This window comes from Peromyscus californicus, unplaced genomic scaffold (assembly GCF_007827085.1).
Source record: "Peromyscus californicus insignis strain IS unplaced genomic scaffold, ASM782708v3 Scaffold_1__1_contigs__length_55948999, whole genome shotgun sequence".
In the NCBI taxonomy this organism is placed as follows: domain Eukaryota; kingdom Metazoa; phylum Chordata; class Mammalia; order Rodentia; family Cricetidae; genus Peromyscus; species Peromyscus californicus.
The window spans coordinates 55159202-55184201 of NW_026294492.1; the positions used below are offsets into that span (position 1 = coordinate 55159202).

General features: G+C 60.3%; 4 protein-coding genes across 5 annotated transcripts in view; 1 reads left to right on the forward strand and 3 right to left on the reverse strand.

Moving 5' to 3' along the window:
• Med16 (mediator complex subunit 16) overlaps nucleotides 1-11072 on the forward strand; it is a 12281-nt gene extending 1209 nt beyond the window's left edge. For both annotated transcript variants that reach the window (XM_052747264.1, XM_052747265.1), the window contains exons 3-15: nucleotides 160-267; nucleotides 378-547; nucleotides 2788-3219; nucleotides 3745-3850; nucleotides 5325-5480; nucleotides 6107-6315; nucleotides 6426-6632; nucleotides 7311-7521; nucleotides 7933-8066; nucleotides 9019-9211; nucleotides 9431-9647; nucleotides 10275-10358; nucleotides 10582-11072. In XM_052747264.1, the coding sequence (XP_052603224.1) occupies nucleotides 160-267; nucleotides 378-547; nucleotides 2788-3219; nucleotides 3745-3850; nucleotides 5325-5480; nucleotides 6107-6315; nucleotides 6426-6632; nucleotides 7311-7521; nucleotides 7933-8066; nucleotides 9019-9211; nucleotides 9431-9647; nucleotides 10275-10358; nucleotides 10582-10708 (2354 nt within the window). In that variant the 3' untranslated portion in view covers nucleotides 10709-11072. The remainder of the gene's footprint in view (nucleotides 1-159; nucleotides 268-377; nucleotides 548-2787; nucleotides 3220-3744; nucleotides 3851-5324; nucleotides 5481-6106; nucleotides 6316-6425; nucleotides 6633-7310; nucleotides 7522-7932; nucleotides 8067-9018; nucleotides 9212-9430; nucleotides 9648-10274; nucleotides 10359-10581) is intronic.
• A 1291-nt stretch (nucleotides 11073-12363) lies between these two features.
• Nucleotides 12364-14678, reverse strand: Cfd (complement factor D). The gene is made up of 5 exons (XM_052747296.1): nucleotides 13937-14678; nucleotides 13318-13474; nucleotides 13083-13230; nucleotides 12691-12948; nucleotides 12364-12571 (listed from the first exon to the last, which is right to left on the reverse strand). The coding sequence occupies exons 1-5, from the start codon at nucleotides 13989-13991 to the stop codon at nucleotides 12410-12412; spliced, it is 780 nt and encodes a 259-aa protein (XP_052603256.1). The 5' UTR covers nucleotides 13992-14678; the 3' UTR covers nucleotides 12364-12409.
• A 1109-nt stretch (nucleotides 14679-15787) lies between these two features.
• On the reverse strand, nucleotides 15788-17917 carry LOC128116015 (neutrophil elastase). The gene is made up of 5 exons (XM_052747293.1): nucleotides 17848-17917; nucleotides 17397-17553; nucleotides 17141-17285; nucleotides 16494-16727; nucleotides 15788-16374 (listed from the first exon to the last, which is right to left on the reverse strand). Exons 1-5 carry the CDS (start codon nucleotides 17909-17911, stop codon nucleotides 16174-16176), a joined length of 801 nt encoding a protein of 266 aa, XP_052603253.1. The 5' UTR covers nucleotides 17912-17917; the 3' UTR covers nucleotides 15788-16173.
• A 3025-nt stretch (nucleotides 17918-20942) lies between these two features.
• LOC128116021 (myeloblastin) overlaps nucleotides 20943-25000 on the reverse strand; it is a 4681-nt gene continuing 623 nt past the window's right edge. The window contains exons 1-5 of the mRNA XM_052747298.1: nucleotides 24390-25000; nucleotides 23520-23685; nucleotides 22912-23053; nucleotides 22187-22417; nucleotides 20943-21281 (exon numbers count right to left, since the gene is read on the reverse strand). The exon at nucleotides 24390-25000 is cut by the window's right edge and continues 623 nt beyond it. Coding sequence (XP_052603258.1) covers nucleotides 21123-21281; nucleotides 22187-22417; nucleotides 22912-23053; nucleotides 23520-23685; nucleotides 24390-24456 — 765 coding nt within the window. The 5' untranslated portion in view covers nucleotides 24457-25000 and the 3' untranslated portion in view covers nucleotides 20943-21122. The remainder of the gene's footprint in view (nucleotides 21282-22186; nucleotides 22418-22911; nucleotides 23054-23519; nucleotides 23686-24389) is intronic.

The window sequence follows — 25000 nt, forward strand, 5'->3', positions numbered from 1 at the left end:
TTAGAGAAGCCAGGAAAAGCAATCACTGTCCTCCAAGTGTTGGTGCCTCTGAGAGGGACCTGTGGCCGACAGGAGGAGCAGGAGCACACAGGGAGGGGCGAGACGGGAATCTGGGGCGCTGTGAGCCACACGGCCCTCTCCCGCTCCCCTCCATTGCAGACATGACACATATGATCCACATCCTGGACACGGAACATCCCTGGGAAGTGCACTCCGTCAGCTCTGGCCACAGCGAGGCCATCACCTGCCTGGAATGGGACCAGTCAGGTGAGGCCCCGAAGTTCACTCTCAGACCCTGAGCAGTACTAAGTCCGGGGGTGCGGGGTGCCGTTGACCTGTCCATCAGGCGGGCTCCTGATGCACCCCTGCCACCACAGGCTCCCGGCTGCTGTCAGCCGATGCTGATGGGCAGATCAAGTGTTGGAGCATGGCTGACCACCTGGCCAACAGCTGGGGGAGCTCCGTGGGCAGCCAGGTGGAGGGGGACCCCATCGTGGCTCTGTCTTGGCTGCACAACGGTGTAAAGCTGGCTCTGCACGTGGAGAAGGTGAGTGCCCCCGGTGCTGAGGGGCTGCTGGGGTGGAGCTGTGAGCGGCTAGCCCGCTCTTCCTCACTGCCCTCAGCATTCTGTCATGCTCCAGGCCCAGCTCACGGTGCGCCTGTTTGCAGTTACCTGTCAGTGACTGCGGTCCCTGAGCACCTGTCCCCATAAACATGCCTAACTACGGCTGTTGTCCCCGGGCCTCCCCTTTTGCTGATGGTCCTGTACAGTGACCCTGTTTAACAGACAGCTGCAGCTAGTGGCATCCTAGAGGTCAGCCAGTGAGGAGTGAGTACCCTGAGTTAGACTCGGGGCATCTGAGAGTCCATTTCCTCAATCATGGAGGGGAGCAGGCAGCCTGTGAGGAAGGGGACATGGCCAGGCCTCGGTTCCATGATTGTACAGGTCCTTGGAGCCCAGCAGCTTCCACTTGCCTGCTGAGGCCACTCCCACCTGGAGCAGGCTTTCCTGGGCCACCAACCAGCCCCCAAATCATGACAAGGGACCATTATTAGTCACTAATGCTCGGCCTTAGCTTGGGCTTGTCCCACCAGCTCTTATGACTTAGTTTAACCTGCTTCTCTTCATCTACACTTTGCCTCGGGGCTTTTTGCCTTTCTTTCATTCTGTATGTCCTGCTCTGCATGGCTGGCTGGCGGCTGCCTGGCCCTGGGTGTCTCCTTCTTCTTGCCTAGATTCCTCCTCCTACTTAGTCTCTCTGCCCGCCAGCCCCACCTATCCCTCCTCTGCCTGGCTGTTGGCCGTTCAGCTTTTTATTAGTCAAATCAGGAGCCTTAGGCAGGCAAGGTGAAACAGCAACACATCTTTACATCGTTAAGGTAATATTCCACAACACCCACCCAATACAACTCTTAAAAAAAAGGCAGATGCCGGGCGGCGGTGGCGCACACCTTTAATCCCAGCACTCGGGAGGCAGAGGCAGGCGGATCTCTGTGAGTTCAAGGCCAGCCTGGGCTGCAGAGTGAGATCTAGGACAGGCAGGGCTACACAGAGAAACCCTGCCTCGAAAAAACAAAGACTGGACCTGGTGGCCCAGACCAATCCCAGCCTCAGGAAGCAAATAGCTCTCTCCGAGATTGAGGCCAGCCTAGTGTACATATCCAGGCCCAGGCCAACCAGGGCTAACAGTGACACTCTGTCTCCCACATTTAATGTGGGGGCTGGAGAGGTTGCTCAGTGGTTTGAGCATTGGCTCCCCTGCAGAGGGCCTGGGTTACACCCCCAGCACCCGCGGGGCTAACAGCCATGTGTAACTGCAGCTCCAAGGGGTCCAACCCTCTTCTGACCTCATGGATACCTTACCTATGTGGTGTGTACATATGTGTCCAGCGAAAACACTCAAACACACAAGAGATAATAAATCTTTTTTTTCTTTTCCAGTTTTTGGTTTTTTTGTTTTTGGTTTAATTGTAGCGCTGGCTATCCTGGATCTCGCTCTGTAGCCCAGGCTGGCCTCGAACTCAGAGATCCATCTGCCTCTGCCTCCCAAGTGCTGGGATTAAAGGCGTGGGCCACTTTATAAATAGTGCACTCAGCTATAAGTCTTAAAACATTAATGTAAAAAAAAAGAGTCGACTGTAGTGGTGCACACCTTTAATCCCAGCACTCGGGAGGCAGAGGCAGGTGGATCTCTGAGTTCGAGGCCAACCTGGGCTACAGGGCAAGATCCAGGGAAGGTGCAAAGCTACACAGAGAAACCCTGTCTCGAAAAACCAAAGGAAAAAACAAATAGTTTTATTGAGCTAGTCATGGTAGTGCATGCTTGTCATCTCAGCAGTTGGAAGGCTGAGGCAGGAGGATCGTAACTTTGAGTCCAGCCTGGGCCATGTGCCCTGTGTCAGACAAGGTGTGGTTTGTATGTGATTACACCCGTTGGGAGCACAGACTGCAAGGCCCAGAGTGGCTGGTGCTGAGGGGACTCGGGATGCATGCCGCCCCACCTGCTCCTCAGTGAAGTTGCAGTGGCACCACAGCCCAGCGCCATCTGCATCCCACGGCCTCTGCTGCAAAGGCAGAGACCGTGAGGTCAGGACAGAGAGAGTGAAGTACCAAGTTTGATCCCCTGAGAGAAATGTCACTGCTTGTGCGTCACAGAAGAGGAGACTGAGCGTCAGGGGCCCCCCTGCAGCTCTCCTGCCACACTGTTGCTCTGTGCTCGTGGGGGACATAGAAGGTGGGCCCCCAGGAGCTGAGCAAGTCCTTCCTCCCACTTCCCCTTCCTGCAGTCGGGCGCCTCCAGCTTCGGGGAGAAGTTCTCGCGAGTGAAATTCTCTCCTTCGCTCACGCTGTTTGGTGGCAAGCCCATGGAGGGTTGGATTGCGGTGACGGTCAGTGGCCTGGTGACTGTGTCCCTGCTGAAGCCGAGCGGGCAGGTGCTGACGTCCACCGAGAGCCTGTGTCGGCTGCGTGGCCGGGTGGCGCTGGCCGACATCGCCTTCACGGGCGGCGGGAACATCGTGGTAGCTGCCGCAGACGGCAGCAGTGCGTCACCCGTGAAGTTCTACAAGGTGTGCGTGAGCGTGGTGAGCGAGAAGTGCCGCATAGACACCGAGATCCTGCCCTCCCTGTTCATGCGCTGTACCACCGACCCCAACCGCAAGGACAGGTTCCCCGCCATCACACACCTCAAGTTCCTGGCCCGAGACATGTCTGAGCAGGTCAGTGAGCTGCATCCCTAACTCAGCCAGCCATGGCTTGTCCTGGAGGCAGAATCTGACAGGGCCTGCAGGGGCAGGGAAGGTCCCTCCTGGTGGACACCTGGGCCAGCGTCCAGAGGCCCTGCATCCCTTGGCTTGTGACCTCTTCCTCGGCCTTCAGCGCTGGCACAGTGTCTTCTCACCGTCCTTCCTACCTCACAATCCCTCGGTGAAACCAGGCTCTGGTTGGTCCAGGCAAGTCCCCAGCTCAGGGTCCTCAGCTCGAGTCCCTGTCCTGAGTCCCTTCTGCCTGTCTGGGGATGCATCCTGACCTGTCTTTGGGACTCTCGCCCCCCTGGTTAGGGTTCACCTGGGTTCCTACTGCACTCGTGAATTCACAGGGCCCGCACTTCTTGAAGGCCCTGGCATACTGTGCTGATAGCACTGTGTGGACCCAGCACTGGAGGATGCAGATGAGGCGTGGGAGGCAGGTGCCCCGGCCGGGGACAGCCGTTCCACTGTGTCCTCACCGAGCCCCGTCCCCAGGTGCTCCTGTGCGCATCCAGCCAGAGCAGCAGCCTGGTGGAGTGTTGGTCCCTGCGGAAGGAGGGTCTGCCTGTGAACAACATCTTCCAGCAGATCTCGCCTGTGGGTGAGTCAGCCAGGGTTCGGGAGCCGCCAGGGGTCCATTAGCTTGTGGGATTTGGGGGTTGTTTTGAGACAGGGTCACTGTGTGTCTTGAATGCACAGAACTCTTCTCTCTCTGCCTCCTGAGCCCTGAGTTTAAAGGTGTGGCCTGTTAGTTTACTCAGATTAACTTCTTCCACCGTCCCAGGAGGCTGTTGTCTTCCTGGCTACAGTGGGATGCTAAGGCTCCCTAGGCAGGATAGCCTGGAAACCCCCAGGATTGAAGAAGTGACCTATGCAAAGGCCCTGGGGCCGGGGCCAGTGAACAGGGGCTGAGCTATCAAGGCACGAACAGCCACGGGAGGCATTTTACTCTAAAAGCCATGGGATCCTCTAGAAATCCCCGTTCAGAGCAGAGGCTGGAGTTGAGTGCAGTGCACTGGCCTTAGCAGCTCACCTCTCCAGAGGTCTCCTGTGATCCTCCTGGGTCTCCCAGACCCCCACCCACTCTTGCTTACAAACGGGGACCTTCCTTCCCTAAGGCTGCCCCGCCACCGCCGCAGCCTGGCTCAGCCCTGGCATGACCTTCCCCAACACAGAAAGGAGAGGGAGACGAGGCGGGAGCGCTAATGGACCCCATGGCTCTGGAGGTGGCTAGCGGACCTAATTGGCGGCATAATGGAGCTGTGTCAAGAGGCCTCTCACCGCAGTTACAGCAAACTGCCCTTTGTGGCCAGCGAGTAATTAAATGTGAATAGGGTCCCCGCTGTGCTTCCTGCCGATAGACCACTCTGAGTCACCAGGCCTGCGCCTGCCAACCTGGCCCAGGGCCGATGGGCCGGCCAGGGCCCAGTTCTCCTGCCCAGTGGGTGGTGCCTGGCGGTGACCATGGTGACAGAAGCTGGCCACTGACTTCTGGGTCTTGTTTGTTTGAATTTTGAGAAAAGTCCTGGACTCTGTAGCTCCATCCTCCTGCCTCTGCCTCTGGAGCTGGGATGGCCAGCATCCACCTCTGCTTTTTGCGTCCCCTGTGAGAACACAGCCTTCAGTGTAGGGAGCCCCGACTGCTCCAAACAGAGGGCTATAGCCACTCTGGCCTCAGTTTCCCCTCAGGAGGGAGACTTGCTCTCTGTGGGGTCAGGACTGGTTTCAAAGATGGGGACCAGAGAGCTCGGAGGGGCTGGGCTCCCTCCCTGCAGAGAATGAACTGGGCCTAGTGGAGAAATGCCTGTCATCCCAGCACCAGTGGAGGAGGGTGAGAGTTCAAGGCCAGGGCAGGGTCCACGGGACCCTGTTTCAAAAAAGTCCTTGGACTGGATCCTGCTGGTCCTCAGGTCATGTGACCCTCAGGCCAGCAGGCTGGGGGAGAGGTGCGCTGGTTGGCCATGCTGAGTCCTCTCCCTGAGTTGGGAGCGGAGGGGCCCTGCCGCCCTGAGGTGGAGCTCGGCTTTCTGTGCCCCCCCCACACACCCTTCCTTTTCCTGTCCCCAACTCTCCAGTTGGTGACAAACAGCCCATGATTCTGAAGTGGCGGATCCTGTCAGCCACCAACGACCTGGACCGTGTCTCAGCGGTGGCACTGCCTAAACTGCCCATCTCACTCACCAACACTGACCTCAAGGTGGCCAGTGACACCCAGTTCTACCCCGGCCTCGGTACGTTCAGCCCGGGAGCGGCCAGCACAGCGCCCGGACCTGTGGGGTGGGAAGTGGATTCTGAGAGCTGTGGGTTCCCGATCTCATGTGATGAGTGTGGACTGTCCCCCAGAACCAGGGGTTCTGAAAGCTGCCGAGGAGCTGTGCTCCTTAATGTATAAAGGGCTGCAGCTAGTTAACACAAAGCTGCATCCCTTAATATGTAAAGAATTGTGGCTGATTAACAAAAAGTTACAGTTTTTAAGATGTGCACGCCTGTAGCCCTCAGTAGAGAGCTGTGCTCCTTACTATGTAAGGAGCTATGGCTAAGTGACAGTGAGTTGGGAACACGAGAGAAATCCTTTTCAAAGTATATGTATGGTCCAGGGTTCGATCCCTCAGGTGCCTGCCTGTCAGTCAGGTGCCTTCTCAGCTGCTCAGTGGTGAGGTGGCCTTGCCTCTGTGTTTCTAGGGCCTTATTTTCCTGACTCTCCTTATGATGGGGAGACTGCATTCAGGGTGGGGGCCGTAGCCAAGCCGGAGGAGGACCCTGGGACAGAGCTTGGGCTCTCGTTCCTGAGGTCGCGAAGGGAGCCAGGGAAGGCAGCCGCTGCCCACCCTGCCCCGACCATACTCCCTACCCCCAGGCCTGGCGCTGGCCTTCCAGGACGGCAGTGTGCACATGGTCCATCGGCTCTCACTGCAGACCATGGCGGTGCTCTACAGCTCAGCCCCGCGCTCACTGGATGAGCCGGCCCTGAAGCGCCCGCGCACCACAGGCCCGGCCGTCCACTTCAAAGCCATGCAACTGTCCTGGACGTCACTGGCCCTGGTGGGCATCGACAACCATGGGAAGGTGAGTGCTCAGACCAGACGGGGGTGGGGGGGTGGGGGGGGGGGGTGGGGGGGTGGGGAGCGGAGGGAGGTTTGGGTCGGCAGCGCCTGCTCAGCCCAGCCTCCCTGCAGCTCAGCATGCTGCGCATCTCTCCCTCCCTGGGCCACCCGCTGGAGCCCAAGCTGGCCCTGCAGCACCTGCTGTTTCTGCTGGAATACTGCATGGTGACCGGCTACGACTGGTGGGACATCCTGCTGCACGTGCAGCCCGGCATGGTGCAGAGCCTAGTGGAGCGGCTGCACGAGGAATACACGCGGCAGAAGCCCGCCCTGCAGCAGGTGGGCGGGGCTCCCACACACGTGCAAACGGCCCTCTTACCGCCCCTCCCCTCTGGTGTGGGTGGAGCCCAGGGCCTAGCGGGTGCCTGGAGCGCCCTACAGTGACCCTCCAATCCATACTTCAAATCCTCACTTCTGCCCCAAGCTCAGGGGTCTTTCTAGACTGTTCTAGAATAGAACCGGCCCAAGGGGTGCGTCATGTGGACCACATGGGCTGCCAGAGGGGAGTAGGGACTGCTGTTCACAGAGGGTGACCCCGATCCTGACTCGCCTGCAAGAATCTGGGGGCGGGGGGTGCAAGCATGTGGGCCCTGCGTTCCAGAAGCTGAGGCAGGAGGATCACGATTATGGTGTCAGTCTGAGCTACAGAGCAAGACATTGCCTCAGAACAAAGCAGTCAGGGAGGGCTGGGGAGGACAGCCAAGTGTGGGGACTCATCACTGGCCATTGTCACCCTTGCTAATGGGTGTCCTCACGGTGCCGGGCGGTGGATCTGTATCCATTGAGTCACAAAGAGGGAAGCCCAAAGAGGTGACCCGCCTGCCTCTGGTTGCCTGGCAAGTGTCCCAGCCAAGTGGCTCTTTCCCATCATCCCATGCTCTGGGGACTGAGTACCCCCTGGACCCTGGGTGTGAGCCCCAAACCTCCAGGCCTTCCACCCACATCTGTGCCCCCCAGGTCCTCTCCACCCGGATCCTGGCCATGAAGGCCTCGCTGTGCAAACTGTCGCCCTGCACGGTGGCCCGCGTGTGTGACTACCACACCAAGCTGTTCCTCATGGCCATCACATCCACTCTCAAGTCCCTGCTGCGCCCACACTTTCTCAACACCCCTGACAAGAGCCCCGGGGACCGCCTGGCTGAGATCTGCGCCAAGATCACTGACGTTGGTGGGTGTAGGGCCTTCCTTCCCCATGTGTAAAGGGCGAGGCTCGTGGTGACCGTTGAATCCAACACCAGCCCCCGAGGCGGGTGCTGGGGAGGTGCCCAGCCCTGACCTGAGCCCAAGAACGTGCAGCCTTCATAACCTTAGTGTTGGTTGGGTTTGAGGTATGGCCAGGTGGCAGATCACCTATCCGGTGTAAACCAGATGTGGTGCTGCCTGAACATGAGGGTCCAGCGCCGTCCTTGGCGCCATAGCAGGTTGAGGGCTGTCGCTGTGCCACAGCGTCTCAGACAGCGTCAGTGCCGTCGGGGCTCGGCCTTGTGGTAGATCACGTGCTTTTCACGGCTGTGTGATAGTCCTTCCTGCAGAGCCAGGTTGCCCCATGTTCCCTGACCACCCTTCACCGTCCCCACAGACATTGACAAGGTCATGATCAACCTGAAGACAGAGGAGTTTGTCCTGGACATGAACACTCTGCAGGCGCTGCAGCAGCTGCTTCAGTGGGTGGGGGACTTCGTGCTCTACCTCCTGGCCAGCCTGCCCAACCAGGTGAGCCCCGCCCCCGCGTCGGCCCCGCCCCCGGCCAGCCTGCCCAACCGGGTGAGCCCCGCCCCCTGCGTCGGCCCCGCCCCCGGCCAGCCTGCCCAACCAGGTCAGCCCCGCCCCCGCGTCAGCCCCGCCCCCGGCCAGCCTGCCCAACCGGGTGAGCCCCGCCCCCTGCGTCGGCCCCGCCCCCCGGCCAGCCTGCCCAACCGGGTGAGCCCCGCCCCCCCCGCGTCGGCCCCGCCCCCGGCCAGCCTGTCCAACCAGGTGAGTCCCGCGTCAGCCCCGCCCCCGGCCAGCCTGCCCAACCGGGTGAGCCACGCCCCCCCCCGCGTCGGCCCCGCCCCCGGCCAGCCTGTCCAACCAGGTGGGCCACGCCCCCCCCGCGTCGGCCCCGCCCCCTGGCCAGCCTGCCCAACCGGGTGAGCCCCGCCCCGGCCCCGCCCCCCGCCCCGGCCCCGCCCCTTCGCTTTCCGGGTCTTCAGCCCCGGCCTCTGTTACGGTGGGCGCTGGTGCGTCCTTTCTTCTGCTGAGGCGCACTCCTTGGCTCCTGTCTGCCTAGGGCGTGCTCCTGCCCCCCCTGCGGGTGACTCGGCCTCCCCGTCTATCCCAGGTCATCTGAGGCTTCTAGCCTTGAGGGCCTCCAGGCTACGGGGTCACAGGTCAAGCCCCGGCTTCCTGGGTTCTGTGGGAGGTAAAGACAGCCGCGCTGACCTGCGCTGGCGTCCACCAGGTCCCTGCCAGCACCGCAGACCCCGGATTGGTCGTTTCCGACCACTCTTGGCTGTAGGGCACTGAGCAGTTCTGTCCTCCCCCGACTCCGCACCAGCCGTACCCCTGTGGTGAAGGCCACACTGTCCCCAGGCCTCACCCAGGGTCAAGGGTTAGCTGGTGACTGGCACATACCCACCCACAGCAGCCCTGGGGCTGCTCACTCCCAGTGTCCCCCCCACCCCAGGGCTCCCCGCTGAGGCCAGGGCACAGCTTCCTCCGGGACGGAACCTCCCTGGGCATGCTGCGAGAGTTGATGGTTGTCATCCGCATCTGGGGCCTGCTGAAGCCCAGCTGCCTGCCGGTCTACACAGCCACCTCGGACACCCAGGACAGCATGTCCCTGCTCTTCCGGCTGCTCACCAAGCTGTGGATCTGCTGTGAGACACTGCCCTCTGCTTACGCCTTCCCAACAAAATACAGCTGTAGGCCCAGCACAGCGCCAGAGTGGAGGCCTCTCACCACTTCCCCAGCACGTGGCGTGGGCCCGAGATGTCAGAGGGCAGAGCCCCAGGGAGGCTGCCGTGGGTGCCGTGTGGGTGAGGAAGTGGCTTCCCAGGGAGGCTGTTGAGTGCAGTGACCTCCATCCCCTCCCCTAGGCCGTGACGAGGGCCCAGCCAGTGAACCTGACGAGGGCTTGGTGGATGAGTGCTGCCTGCTGCCCAGCCAGCTGCTGGTCCCCAACCTGGACTGGCTTCCTGCCAGCGACGGCCTGGTCAGCCGCCTGCAGCCCAAACAGCCCCTGCGCCTGCGCTTCGGCAGGGCGCCCACTCTGCCAAGCAGCACCTCCACCCTGCAGCTGGATGGCCTCGCCAGGTGTGCCCGTCGTCCGTCCCTCCTTCCCCTCAAGCTCTGCAGCCCTGAAGGTCCCCACACCACAGGTTCTCTCGGGGGGGGGGGTGTGAGGGGGGGTCCAGCACCTCCTGGAGCCTGGGGTGTCTAAGGACCGAGTTCTGTTTCACCAGGTCTCTGCCGTGAGAGAGAACTGGGTGGCATTCCAGCCGCTGCTGTATGCATAGAGGTGTTTGGGTTTCGTCTCATGTAGCCCAGGCTTGCCCCAGACTCCCTGTGTGGGAGGAGGGTGGCCTTGAACTCTGATCCTCCTGCCTCCAGCTCTGAGTGCACAGCTTTGGGTGTAGGATTTGTGGAGCTGCATTGCAGCCTGGCCCAGGCCAGGCCAGGCCAGCTCTCACCCCCAGTGAGCAATGCCCTGGTCTCAGTGAGGCCTCTGCCCCCTCCTGTGTGTACGCTGTCCCGTTGGCCCATATTTAGCCATGTTTGGAAGGTTCTAGAAACTCTGCTCCTATCTCATCAGGAAAAGGCCATCGGCTGTTTTTATGGTTGAGCCCTGGGGTCACACACCAGAAGCCACGCTTTGCTGCCGGCTAACATGGTGCTGTGGACACAGCCCCCCACATCCCCTCACTCCCGTCTCCTCCCCAGGGCCCCTGGCCAGCCCAAGATCGACCACCTGCGGAGGCTGCACCTGGGTGCGTACCCGACTGAGGAATGCAAAGCCTGCACCAGGTGAGCGCTGCCGGCCAGGCCCAGGGCCCCTCTGCTTCCCTCCCGGCCACAGACACAGCTTCAGGAGGCCCTGGGTGTGTGTGGTTTGGGGGTGCCCAGGGTTTGGGGTGTACCATCTTGCACCACTGCAGGCAACAGTATTTCTGGAGGCACGTGGGCGCAGGGCAGAGGCGGGTAGGGTCGTGGGAGGGTCAGGAGAGTAGCAGCTGTCCCTGCTCCCCAGGTGTGGCTGCGTCACCATGCTCAAGTCTCCCAACAAGACGACCGCCGTGAAGCAGTGGGAGCAGCGGTGGATCAAGAACTGCCTGTGTGGGGGGCTGTGGCGGAGGGTGCCCCTCAGCCGACCCTGAGACAGCGCCCCTCGGCCGTCCCCGAGACAGCGCCCCTTGGCTGTCCCCGAGACAGCGCCCCTCGGCCGACCCCGACACAGCGCCATGCTCTGAGCAGACGCAGGGGGCCTTCTGTGATGGAACCTTGTGTCCTCAGCCAGCCGCCCCGGGTCTGTCCCTCTGGGGACACAAGGCATGTGCCACCTTCAGGGCCTAACGTCCCATGGTCACACCCAGGCCATTCTGAAGGAGCTGGGCTGTGTGTCCACCCTTCAAAAGGGCCACAGTCCATATGCCCCTGTCCAGGTTGGGGTTGTCTCCCTCAGTTTCCCTTTGGGGACTGTGGGCGTGGAGGGCGGGCCCAATAAAGTTCTCTTGCACTGCCTCCAGGCTTGTGCTGTCCCCACGGCTCCCTCCACTGCTGCCCACCAGGTCAGGCTCTGTGCTGAGGTGTGCCCGAGTGTGCGGCACAGCGGCCTCCCCTGCCTCCCACACCCTGGTTCCCAGCAGCCTTTGCTGTGGTCCCCAGGGGCCCTGCCTTCAAGCTTCTGCATCTGCCCGCGCAGTCACAGGCAGCCAGGCCCAGGCCCCAGGATCACGGTAACTGGTTTTATTATTTCTGGAACCCTGTGGAGCAGAGTACAGGGCAGTGGCCACACATGACCCAGCCTGGGGAGGGTCAGACCGTGGGGTGTTGGCTCCAGAGGACAGACCGTGCTCTGACGCAGCCTGTGAGGGGCCAGTGGGGTCCCCCAACCTGGAACCCCCTTTACTCCCCCACGTTTTGATATGTAGCTGGGGATGACTTTGAACTCCTGATTCTCCTGTGTCTACTTCCTGAGTGCTGGGATAGCAGGCACGTGTGCCTATTCCCAGTTCCCTTCTGGAACATTCTGCACATCCCGAGGAGCCTGGGAGACTGGTGTGTCCCCTTCAGGGTTCTGTGACTTCCCTGGGATGCCCACTGGCCCTGGGTACTGCCTCTGCCAACAGAAGCCAACAGTGTGGTGTGGGGCATCCCGGCCTTGCTCAAGCCATCCTTGACTTCCTGTGGCCAGAGCATGGTCCCTGGGGTAACAGCGGCCCCCCTGCATGAGCTCCCTTCCCCCTCCCTGGCCCTGCATGGCTGCTCCCACCCACTCTCTGCAGAGTGCTGACCATGTGTGTTAGTGAATGCCAGGCCATCTGGGGAAAATGCGTTTGTTCAGATGTTTACATGTGACGCACCCTGGGACTGGGAGACAAATGGCATTGAAATCGCGTCCTGAGGGAACAGCTGGGGCTTCCCTTCTCAGACCCCCACTGTCCCTGCCCTCCGGGTAGAAAGGCACAGGGTGTGGGTCTAGGTTCTGCCCGTTGTAGCCAGGAGGGGACCTGGGGTGTTGACTCCACAGCTCACCAACTCCCTCCTCAGTGAACCAGTATGGGCTCTGGGGGCCTCTCTGTGCCTCAGTTTCCCCTTTTAGTATTTATGGCAACTTCGGAGCGTCTTGGCAATGCTGTCTGAGCCCAGACGATGGTCCTGGGCGCAGCAGGACCTCTGTAGGGTAGGTTTGGGCCCCGCCCCACGGTTCCCCGAAAGAGCACGCGCGCCTCCGTGTGGCCGAGCGCGGAACTACCTGCCTTCAGTCTCCCGGGTGTGTGTGCAGCAGGCGCTCAATAAAGACGCACAGGGCTCAGATGCATGCATTTATTGTGAGACACGTGTCTCCGGGAATCCCCTCAGCCCATCAAGTCATCGTTGGTGACATTTCTGATCCAGGCCACGTAAGACGCCACTGTGGTATAGACGCCCGGCTTCCTGCGGTTTCCACAGACCCGCGAGCCCCACGCCACAACACCCTGGACCACGTTCCCGCACACCAGAGGACCTCCGGAGTCGCCCTGTGGGGCGGGGCCACGAGTGACGTGCCCACTCTTCCTGCAAGCCACGCCCCTCGCTGGCCTCTGCAGACCCGCGGGCCCCACCCACCCACACCACTTGACCCGGCCGCGCCACTCACCCTGCAGCTGTCCCTGCGGTGGCTCTCTGTACATATCATGTCCTGGGTGACCGCCCCGTCGTGATGCATCCGCAGATTGCATGTGTCCCGGTCCATGATCGGCACTGTCAGCTTCTGCAGGACGTCGGGCCTGCGCCCCGCGTGGCTGACCACACCCCAACCGGTCACTTCGCAGAGCGTTCCGGGGGCCAGCTCTCGGTCTTCCTCTTGCAAGGGCAGGGGCTGCACGTGGGGGCCCAGCGAGGCATTCTGGGTCAGCTAGCATTGAGAGGAGGGTCAAGTCACGGAAGGGGGCAGCGCTGGGAAACGGACTGGGGTGGCGGTGCCGAAGGAAGAGTCGAGGCTAGACCCTGAGTGGAACCCAGGGGGTAGGAAGGACCCAGACTCCTTACTTTCAAGAGGGCAATGTCGTGCACGATGCGGTCGGGCCCACTGCCCGGGTGACGCACTACGCTTTGCACGTCGTGCAGCTGCTTGGAGGGTTCAGGCTTCGACAGGGAGTGGGCACCCAGGAGCACTTGCAGGATGTCATCCGCGGTCCTGGGGACAGGACGAGGGCCCACCTCAGATCCACGTGCCCCCGCCCCCGAGGCCCCGCTCCCCCCGCTTCCCCACCCCGCCACTCACACTCCGTCCATGCAGTGCGCGGCGCTCAGCACCCACTGCTCATCCACCAGGGTGCCACCGCACACGTGTGTGCCGTTCACTTGCACCGAAGCCATGTAGGGATAGGAATGAGCATTGGCCTCCTGGCCACCCAGGATCCGGCCTTGGGGCTGGGCAGCTGAGGAGGGTGGGTGCACTGTAAGGATCAGGGCGGGCTGCACCCGGAGAGACCCCAGACACCTCCCTGCCCCGCCCCCCGTTTGCTCGAGACCCAGAACCCCATCACTGTAAAATACGCTTCTGGGGGGGGGGGGTCGCAAACTCAGAAGCCTGGTGGGTGGTGCACGCTCCTCAAGACCACAGTGAACCTGCCGCAGCCGGAAGTCATCTTGCAGCGAATAACTTCTCTTCCTTCACCACATGGGTCCAGGGGATCAAGCTCGGGTCTTCAGTCTTGACCCCAAGCCCCTTTACCAGTTAACCCTTCTTGCTGGCCCCGGTGCGAATTCAAACCCAGATTCTTGCTGTTGGTAAAAGCTCAGAGTCCGGGAGGCTCAGACCGCAGATGCCGGGTTTGGAACACCCCCCACTCCCCCGGCGCCCGCTGCTGTATCCCCGCTGCCCCTCCCGGCCCACTCACCACATACAGCCGCCCCCAGGAGCACCAGGGCCACGGGGCACGCACAGCTGCGCATTTGGACGCCGATGAGTCCAGACACTGACCCAGGCGAGTCCCCGGGAGCTATTTTTATGGGGCAGGAGCCTCGCGCCCCTCCCTTTCCCGTGGGCAGAGACCCAGCTCGGGACCTGGGGATCTGCGCTTTCAGATTTGAGTGTGTCGGCCCTTCTGGGACCGAGTGCGTAAACCTGCCAGGTCCACCGGGACCCTTCCTCTCCCTCCTGCCTGGGGCCCTGGCCAGTGCCTGAAGGTCACAGCACGTGGCCTGGGTGAGAGGCTGGACCGCCCAGCGCCCTGGCCCAGTAAGTGTCCTTCCAACGCGGTGTCGCAATCGCTTCAGCAGGAGGCCGGCCGATGGGCAAACATCTCCCCATCTTTTTACCCTCCCATACTTCCTCCTCCAACTTGCAGAGGTTGTTTGCCAGTGGGGGAAGGTAACTCGACTCCTCACATTTGGAGCAAAGGTTGTCTGCTAGGAGGAGAGAATCCTGGGTCCTCACTGCTGTGGCTGTGGGGGTCTGACACCCCTTCAGAGTGCGGCCATGAGGAACTGAAAAGGAAAGCCTGTGAATTTTGCCTTCCGGTATGGCTTGATCCAGGTGCAGCCTTGTCTTCACCAGGCTGTTCCCTGTTGAGGTTCAGGGACCCTCCCAGTAAAATCTGACCCTCGTGTTAATCAATGCCTTGGCTGACTGAGCCTAGGTCAGAGGCTCCCCCCAAGCTAATCCATAGGGTGGGTTCTGGAGGGGAGGGGTTGGGACAAGGAGGGTGGGGAGAGTGGGGGGCTCAGCGCACCACTCCCTGTTGGAGCATTAGGTTCTCTCTTTGGGGATGACCTGATGTTGCAGATGTGAGGTCAGAACCCAGGAGTCTCCTTATTAAAATCAGAAGCCACCTGGGCAGCTGAGGCTTTCAACCCCAGCACTCGGGAGGCAGAGGCAGAAGAATCTCTGTGAGTTTGAGGCCAGTCTAGGCTACAGAGTGAGGCCCTGTCTCAAAAACAAAACAAAAATCAGAAGCCCTTTAGGACAGAATCCAGATTGTGCAAAAAGGAACCCGAGAACTTGTAAAAAATAAAAAAAATTTGGTGACCACCCAGGGTCAGGACACTTCAGCAAACAACTTTGAACTTCCACAGACTTGGAACCCTGTCCCGGCGGGAGTGGGGTATGGCTGGAGGAGGGTGGACAGGGAGAGGGTGGGGTGACTGAGATAGAGGAGGCCATGTAGGGGCCGCCTGGGACAGAGCTATGGCGTCTACTGCTCCAATCCAGTGGGAAAGTGGATCGTTTCTGGTTTTTATTATTCATCTGCATGCTTTATTTATTTCATTGTGTCTGTGTACTATGTGGTGGCTCGCTGGGGAACGTTCCCACATTTCCTCCTTGTCCTTCCACTGTGCAGTTCCAGGGATTGAACTCAGCTCCTCAGGCTTCGGGGCAAGCACCTTCACCCATTATGCCGCCTCACCAGCCCTGGGTTGTTAGTTCATTAGATTTAAAGACAGAGTTTCTCTGTGTAGCTTTGGAGCCTGTCCTGGAACTCGCTCTGTAGACCAGGCTGGCCTCGAACTCACAGAGATCCGCCTGCCTCTGCCTCCCATGTGCTGAATTAAAGGCGTGCGTCACCGCCACCCAGCAGAGTAATCAATCTTAAAATCAGATTGTAAGATACAGAGCGTGGGAAGGACGTCCGCAAATTATTCTTAATTATGTGCGCGCACGCGCGCGGGGGGGGGGGGGGGGTGTGTTCATGTGAATGCCTGGTGCCCAGAGTCCAGAGAAGGGTGTCGAGTCCCCTGGAATGGGGGCTATAGGTAGTTGTGAGCCACCATGTGGGAACCCAGGTCCCCTACAGGAGCAGCAGACGCTCACTCTTAGGCCAGGCTGTCGTCAAACTCATGGCAATCCTGCTGCCTCAGTGTCCTGAGTGCTGAGACCTAGCTGAATGTGGGTTTTGGGGAACAGAAACCAAAAAGGGCCACCTCACTGACATCCTTTTGTACATGCCTCCTGCTGTGACTTTGCCCCGCCAACTGGGTGGCCAAGTCCGCAGGTGCCCCTCACAAGGCAGTGGTAGCATTCTAAGTTCTGTGGCACAGTCAACAAACACCAGACCCAGTGTACAAAGGAAATGTTGCTTTTATTGACGGCTGCCACAAGCAGCTTAGGCTGACAGCATTGGGGGGCAGGCAGGTCCTAGACAGTCCTGCTCTCGGGGTCTCTGGGGTGGGTATGGGGGTGGTCGTCATGCCTGCGGATAATGGAATTGATCCAGTCTGCGAACTCAGCCACAGGTGCGAAGGCATCTGGGTACAGTCCAGACCCGCAGCCTCCACGGATGAAGGAGTCGATGCCTTGGACAAGCCCGTTACAGACCAAGGGTCCTCCAGAGTCCCCCTGTGAAGGTGTCAAGGTCAGAGATGGGACCTCTAGGCTCCCCGTTACTCATGTTCCAGCACTGGGAAGTCCTCCCTCGGGTCTGACCACCATCCCCTCTGCTGCAAACGGGTACTTACGAAGCAGATGCCTGCTCTCCGCCTTGGCACCAGCGTGCACACATTCAAACGGCGGCGGCAGAAGTTCGTCACCACGGTCACATTGAGCTCTTGGAGCACATTCGGTGACGGTCGGTTGGTGCCCAGCCTGCCCCAGCCCATGGCCAGGCATGAAGTTCCGTTACCCACGCCACGGCCCTGGGCAGGCAGCTGGGCCACCTGCACGTTGGCGTTAATGGTGGCTGAGCCATTGAGCTGCGGGGAGGGATGGCGGGCGAGACTTAAAACATGAGTCACAGGGCGCATTCCACAAGGACCGTCACCACGTCCCTGAATACCCCGCCACCAAGTGGTGGGAAAGCTTGGGAACTGGAGGAAGAAATGAGTATTTCCCCGGGTTCTGCAGAGCGGCAGGGTCAGTGGGGGGAGAGCCCAGACAAGAGGAGTTTGTTGATTGAATACTGCCCGGAGCGTTCCGTACATTAGCTCACAAGAGTCTTTGCCATGGGGCCCACAGGACGGCTACTCTCCACTGTGCCGAGCTGGAAGCAGGCTCAGGTGGTAACTGCAGCTGCCCCAGGGTGTCCCTGTCTCCTCCACCCCCAGACCCTTCTGCATGGCATCTTCCTCCAGCCCGAACCTCATGGCTCCCGGACTCCCAAGCCCACCCGGAGGATCACGATGTCGTTCACCAGACGCGTGGGGTCGAAGCCGTTCTCGAAGATCTGCTGCACAGAGAAGGTCTGTCTTGTGGGCTCCTGTCGCCGCCGCAGGTTGTGGGCCCCCAGCACGACCTGCACGGACTGGAAGTTCCTATGGACAGCGGAGAGGAAAGGGTCATGGGTGGGAGTCCCCACCTGACCGCCCACCCTGGCCCACGTGGACGTTGAGGGCTGGGAGGGGAAGGATAGAGAGGGGACTCACAGGCCATTCACGCAGTGGGCTGCGGACATGACGAAGTTCCTGGCGATGAGTGTGGCACCACAGAAGTGACCTCCACGTCGCTGCAGGGACACCATGAAGGGCCAAGCGTGGGCCTGGGCTGGCCGGCCACCCACAATCTCTGAGGCCAGCACTGGGCCTAGGGACACACAGAGAGGAAGAGTGAGCCCCAGCCACCAAACTGTTCGAATCCTCAATGAGAACTCACAAGGTTAGTGAGGGAAACTGAGGCAGAGAGGATAAGGGACCTGCCCAGGGTGCTCCTGGACTTGAGACCCAAGCACCTCCTCCGGGCTTGGAATCCCCATTTCCTGGAAGTGGCCTTGCCGCTAGAAACCTCTGTGTCTTTTTCTAAGGTCCTGGCGGAAGCGGGGAAAGAACATGGAGATGGACAAGTGGTCAGTGGGGTGGATGTGTGTCCATCCGCACTCACCACCCAGGAGCATGGCCAGCAGCATGGGAGCCAGAGTCGGGCTGGATGATCGGCGGAGGGTCATGGTGGGGCTGTGCTCTGGTGGCTCCCCACGCCCCTACCTAACAGCCGTACTTATAGCTGCAGGCAGAGACCGTTGTATTGCCCCATGCCAGCCACAGCCTCACTTCCTCCCTGGGAACGGGACGATGGGGGTGACGTGGAGAGCTGTGTGCCCCCAGGGTCCCCACTTCAACCTCATTCCTGATGCTCAATATCAATGGAAACTCAGCAAGTCATCCTTCCTTTTCCTTCTTAAAAAAATAGGACCTCAGGGCTGAGCGGTGGTGGCACACACCTTTAATCCCAGCACTCGGGAGGCAGAGGCAGGTGGATCTCTATGAGTTTGAGGCCAGCCTGGTCTACAGAGCAAGTTCCAGGACAGCCAGGGCTACCCAGAGAAACCCTGTCTCTAAAAAGCCAAAAATAAAGTAAAATAGAATCTCAGGTAGCCCAGGCTGGCCTCAAACTCTTAATTCCTCTGCCTGTACCTCCCGAGTGCTCGGAGGACAGGTATGCACAGCCAGGCCCAGCGTGGTGCCCCTGTATCCAGCCACTTATATCTGAGGGCCAATCTGTCTGCCTCAGTTTACCTCAGGTATAGTAACAACAGCAACACATAAGTGTATTGAGTTGTCAAAGGGTCTGGTACCAGCCTGACTTTTTCCTGGGGTGACAGAAAATGGCTGGCTGGATCCTTACTTACGTCAGAAAAATTGAGGGACATGGATGCTCTGCCCACCCAGTGACAGGTGAGCATATGTGTGTTTGAGACAGGGTCTCACTCTGTAACCCAGGCTGGCTGGAACTCACAGAGATCCACCTGCCTCTGCCTCCTCAGCTCTGGGACTAAAGGTGTGCACCACCATGCCCAGCACAACAGGTCATTTTTTTTGGGGGGGGGGGTTTTCGAGACAGGGTTTCTCTGTTAAGTTTTGGAGCCTGTCCTGGATCTCACTCTGTAGACCAGGCTGGCTTCAAACTCACAGAGATCCGCCTGCCTCTGCCTCCCGGGTGCTGGGATTAAAGGTGTGCGCCACCGCCACCAGGCTACAACAGGTCATTTTAGCCTGGGGTTCGCACTGCAGCAGCTCAGCCCTAATTTGTTGGTTGCTCCTCACAGTGGGGGACTCAGTCCCACCTGACCCCATCAATGAGAAGGAACTGCTATCCTCCACAGTGGCCTGAGTGTGAGTTCCCATCTGGAGCCACACAGGGGGAGCACTCTTCTCCCACAATGGCGACAGGCTCGGGGCCCAGCCCCCCACTCTGTGGCCAGCTCCCCTCCCATCTCTTCCAGGAGCCACAGCCAAGGCTGTTTGTTGCAAAACCAACGTCTCAACTCCAGGACAGGGCATAGGGGGTGAAACCTAACGGACACGGGCAGGTGGCCAGGGTGCCAGGGCTCAACATCCGCTAGGCTGGAGACCTGTCCCTGGGACCCCAGTGGGGACAGCTGCCTTCTCTCCCCCACACGAGCTGGGCACTCCCTGACTCACTCAGACACACCCTAACTGAACTCCCTTCCTTCCGCACAGTGAGCACCTACTGTATACACCGTCCCTCGTCACATGGCAGTGGGTGCAGGGCAAACAGTCTCAGATTAGGAGACCAGACTTCACCACGGCTACACTTATTGAGCACCACCTGCATACCATGCTCACCCGTGCTGTGCGGGTTAAGTTTGCCTTTGAGTTCATAGTGCCAGTCCCCTGCTGTGGAATGCCAGGCCCTGAAGGAACCCTTCTGCAGCTCAGGTTCTTCCTTGACCTCCATTTAGTGTCCTCAGGTCCCCAGATGCCCAGCAGCATCTCCACAAGAAACAGTCCCTAGGGGCTGGAGAGATGGCTCAGTGGTTAAGAGCACTGACTGCTCTTCCAGAGGTCCTGAGTTCAATTCCAGTACCCACATGGTGGCTCACAGCCATCTGTAATGAGATCTGGTGCCCTCTTCTGGCCTGCAGGGATACGTGCAGACAGAACACTGTATACATAATAAAGAAATAAATCTAAAAAAAAAAAAAGAAAAAGAAAAAAAGAAACAGTCCCTATACAGTGCTGAGACATTGGGGACCACTCTGCGGGTGTTGAGGGGGGATTGAAAAGAGGCTGGCCGGGCCGTGGTGGCACTCAGCACTCGGGAGGCAGAGGCAGGCGGATCTTTGTGAGTTTGAGGCCAGCCTGGTCTACAGAGTGAGATCCAGGACAGGCACCAAAACTACACAGAGAAACCCTGTCTCGAAAAACAAAAAAAGGAAAAAGAAACGAGGCTGAGTCTGGGGTTCAGTGGGCAGCACGCTCTCTGGGGTGCACACCTGTCAGCCCAGAACTCTGGAGGGGGAGGTAGAAGGATCAAGAGTTCGAGGTCATCTTCAGCTACATAGGGAGTTAGAGGCTAGCCTGGGCTACGTGAGACTGTCTCCCAAAACTAAAGCAACATTAGAATCCTGTGGACTCTGGTGCCTGTGGACCGGGCACCAAAATAAGTCAAAGAGCAGCCACCTCCCACTTCTGAAGGCCCCGTGGGGACACCACCCCCCTCTCGCCCCTCCAGGGCTGGCTGGTGATTGCCTTCCCTTCTCCCTGTGCTGGCCCAGGCTCACTTCTCTGTCGATGGGGAAAACCGCATGCTTCCATGTCTGCCCCTTGCTCTTCTGGCCTCGCTGTGCCCTGCCCCCGGGTCCCTCCTCCTTGCTCCTGGATTTCCCAACGCTGTCCACCCCGCCTCCTCCACCAGGAAGTCCTCCTGTCTGCTTTGACTGGACCACAACCATCAGGCCCCGAGAAGCCCAGTGCGCGCCCATGGCTGCAAGAAACCTGGAGCTGGGGACACTTCTCCAAACCCCACAAGCCACGCTTCCTCATCCCAGTTCCAGTTGGGGAAACTGAGCAAAGAGGTGAGAAGCAAAAGGGGTTGCTGAATCCAGCCCCTGTGGTTCGGGAATGAGCCTGGCCCTCCACCCCTTTCTTTCCTGCATGGTGGATCCCCCCACCTCCGACACGGAGGCCCTGACCACATCCCAGGTCCACACGGGTAAGACAGACAGGAGACAGCTTTTAAAGACTTCTCAGCTTTATTAAGGTCACATGGAATAGGGGACGGAGCTGTCTCCACTCCAGAGGGTGCGCGGGTGGTCTAGCTGGAGGAAAAACCCAGAAGGGACCACCCCACTCCAGATTTTCCTGCCAGAGCTTGCAGGTCGCCCAGGGTAGACTTCTGGGGCGCAGAAGGGCAGCTCAGGGCTCTGCGCCCCGCAGCACCGTGCGAATCCAGTCCACGTACATGGACACCCGGGCGAAGAAGTCGGGGAACTGGAGGGAGGCGCATTCGCGGATCACGAAGGAGTCGACTCCGTGAAGAATGCCATCGCAGATCAGGGGGCCGCCCGAGTCTCCCTGCGGTAGAAAAGGGATCAATCCCCATGCTGACAGAAGTCAGCGGGATGAGGCGACGTGGGGAAGAGTCCCACGGGATGACCAGCAGGCATTTAGTAGCTTCCGGTTGGATTCAGTCTGCGTGGGTCCAAAAGAGACGAGACACACAGGTGCCAAGGACAAAAGAGCGTCTGCTCCGTCGCAGGGGCCCGCGGCCGGACCCCGCACGGGGCTTCCCACAACCGTGCTTGCAAGGGGTAGAGACCAAGGGCCAGAACGGAACAGGCCGGCAGCGGGGCCACGTTCAGACCCCCAACTTTCTCCCTCACACCCACCTATCCCGCAGACACCCCCCGGCTCCGCCCTCCAGCTCACCCGCCTGGGAACAAAGCCCTCCCATAGCCCAGGCATCCCCATCTCCGGGACGTGCGCGTCCTTCCCCGAGCCCCGTCCCCGGCCAGAGGTCCCACATCCCAATACCGAACCTCAAGCTCTATCAGAGACTCCGCCCCGCAGGCCCGCCCCGCCCCAGGCCCCGCCCCACCATAGACTCCGCCCTGCCCCACCATAGACCCCACCCCAGGCTCCGCCCCAGGCCCCGCCCCACCATAGACTCCGCCCTGCCCCACCATAGACTCCACCACAGGCCCCGCCCCACCATAGACTCCACCAAGGCCCCGCCCCGCCCCATCACGGACCCCGCCCCAGCCCCACCATAGATTCCACCAAGGCTCCGCCCCGCCCCAGGCCCCGCCCCACCATAGACTTCACCAAGGCTCCGCCCCACCCCAGGCCCCGCCCACCACAGACTCCACCAAGGCTCCGCCCCGCCCCAGGCCCCGCCCCGCCATAGACTCCACCAAGGCTCCGCCCCAGGCCCCGCCCCCGCCCCAGGCCCCGCCCCCACGAGCTAGCCCCGCACTCACGAAGCAAATGCCCGCGGCCCGCCGCGGCACCAGCGTGCACACGTTGTGATCCCGGCACAGGAAGGTGACCACCGTGACGTTGAGCTCCTGCAGCACGCGTGGCGTGGGCGCGTGGGTGCCCAGGCGGCCCCAGCCCATGGCCAGGCACTGGGTGCCCTGGGACAGCGACTGGTCCTGCTGGGGCAGAGAGGCCACCGCCACCTTCTCGCCCAGGGAGGCTGGCCGGTTCAGCTGCAGAAAAGAAGAGGTGAGGCCTCGGACCCTCCCGCCACCCCGGGACCCTGACATCTCCTTCGGGCCTTTGCGCTTAGAGAGCAACCACTTCCGGCCGAGCACACCGGGAGCAGCAAACGGAACTTCACAGCGTCGCTGGTGAAAGTCCCAGCTCCTCAGGCCAAACTCTCCGGGGAGAGCTGTTGATTTGTACAGCGTGGGGACAGTGAAGGTACCAGGCGGTGAGGTATAGCCTGCGTTAAGCCTGACCCAGGCCCTACCTCGGCCTCAGTTTCCCCTTGCATGAAAACCCTGACCATAACCCTGACCCTAACAGTGACCAGAACTTAGCCTCAGCTCTGATCCTAGCCCTAACCCCCGCCCGCCACCCAGTGCACCAGGCGGGAAACACAGCTTGGGCAGAAGCTGAGGGACAGACCCCAGCCCCACACTATGACAGACAGCTCCATGGCCGCAGCGTGGCATACGGGAGGTGCACCTTACGTGCCTACCTGAACGAGCAGCACGTCATTGAGACTCTCCTCGGGGTTGTAGTTGTTCTGGAAGACCTGAGTGATGGTGAATTTCTGCTGCTCAGGCTCCTGGCTTTGCAGGTCGTGGGCACCGAGCACCACCGTCACCAGCTGCCAGGGGCTGCGGGCCGGGGTCGTGGGGTTATGTTTGTGGCAGGGACCCAGGCCCTCTTACACGCTACCAAGTGCTCCACCCTGACCACGCCCCCAGCCCCTCACTGGGGATTCTGGGCGGGGCTCCACCCTGACCACGCCCCCACCCTCACTGGGGGAGTCTAGGCGGGGCTCCACCCTGACCACGCCCCCAGACCCTCACTGGGGATTCTAGGCGGGGCTCCACCCTGACCACGCCCCCAGCCCCTCACTGGGGGGTTCTAGGCAGGGCTCCACCCTGACCACGCCCCCACCCTCACTGGGGGAGTCTAGGTGAGAGGAATGCATTGTTGTGGTCTCCTAGAGAAGAAATTGGGAAAGAGCTGAGGCTCCTATGGAAGGAGAGGGTTGGAAGCGGAAGCGACCATGGCACTCAGCCAGGGCTGTGCCCGCAGACCTAAAGGCCCTCACTGTCCACTGGCCGCTGTACTCACATGTCTTGCAGGCAGTGGGCAGCCGTCAGCACGAATCTCGGGTGGATCAGCGTGCCACCACAGAAGTGGCTCCCAGGGGACCTGCTCAGCTGCAGGGATGCCACATAAGGCCGAGAGTGGGGCTGAGCCTCGCGCCCACCCACGATCTTGGAGGCCTGGACTGGGCCTGGGGGAGGAAAGTGTCAGGAGCACCACAGCCTGAGGGTTCCTGAGAGCCACAGTCTGCTCTATGGCCTCAGGGAGACCCGTGCCTGGGGAGGAGTTGGGGGGCCTGGCTTAAATCTATGGTTATCATTTTGTATTGAGACAGTGTCTCACTCTGTAGACCAGGCTGTCCTCGAACTCACAGAGATCCTCCTGCCTCTGCCTCCCGAGTGCTGGGATCAAAGGTGTGCGCCACTAAACCCGGCTTCTGTAATTCTGGATTCCCTAGAAATCCCTCCCCTACAGTGAGGGCCTCTGGGTGGCACAGTAATAGAGATTTCTAAGAAAAACCGGTCAAGGCGCTGACGCTGGGTGCGGCTCAGTGGGCAGCGCTCTCCTCTCAGCTTGCACAAAGCTGTGGGATCCATCTCCAGCACCACAGAAACCCAGCCTAGTGGCGGAAGCTTGCCACCCTAGTACTGGGGAGGCGAGACAGAGAATGGGAAGTTCAAAGTCATCATCCATAGGCTATAAAGTGGGTTTAAGGCCAGCCTGGGCTGCATGAGACCCTGTCTGAAAAAGAACCATAAATGGAAGGGAAACTGAGTCAGAATGCCTAGGGTTCTCCTTCTTCATCTTTCCCCTCCCAAGCGTTTATCCAGGGGGTGCCTTGGTCTTCCCAGCTGTGCCAGGAGGATGCTGGTTGAGGAACAGGGCCCCACTCACCACCAAAGACCAGGGCGAGCAGGAGGAAGGGATGGACCCGGCTGGGGGATCGGTGCCTTCCGGCCATGGCCAGGCTCCTGGCCCCCTGCTTGCTGGGTCCCTCTTATAGCCCAGCTCTGTGGGGAGCCGTTGAACGGTGGCTGAAGGCCAGGCTGGGGGCCCCACTTCCTCCTTCCAGTGTGGGGGCCCAGGAGAGTTTTCAGTGAGGCAGGATGCAGGGGTCCTTCTGGAGGAATGGGAGGCCAGCTGCCACCCACCGCATGCTGAGGGTCCTGGAAGAGGCCTTGAGTGACACCACCAGGCTGTGACCCGATCCATTATTTCCTGCCTGGGTTTTCTCTTGGGAGTTCATTATTTCTCCTTAATGTGGTAGTGTGTGTGTGTGTGTGTGTGTGTGTGTGTGTGTGTGTGTGTGTGTGTGTGTTCATTTGAAGCAATCTCTCATGCATCCCAGATTGCCCTGAACTCACCACATAGCCAAGGATGACCTTGAACTCCTGATCCTCCTGCCTCAGCCTCCTGTGTGCCGGAATGACAGGTGTGTGCTTTCGTACTGGGATAATTTCCTATTCTTTTCTTTCTTTCTTTAAATAAGTTTAACTTTTTCCTGT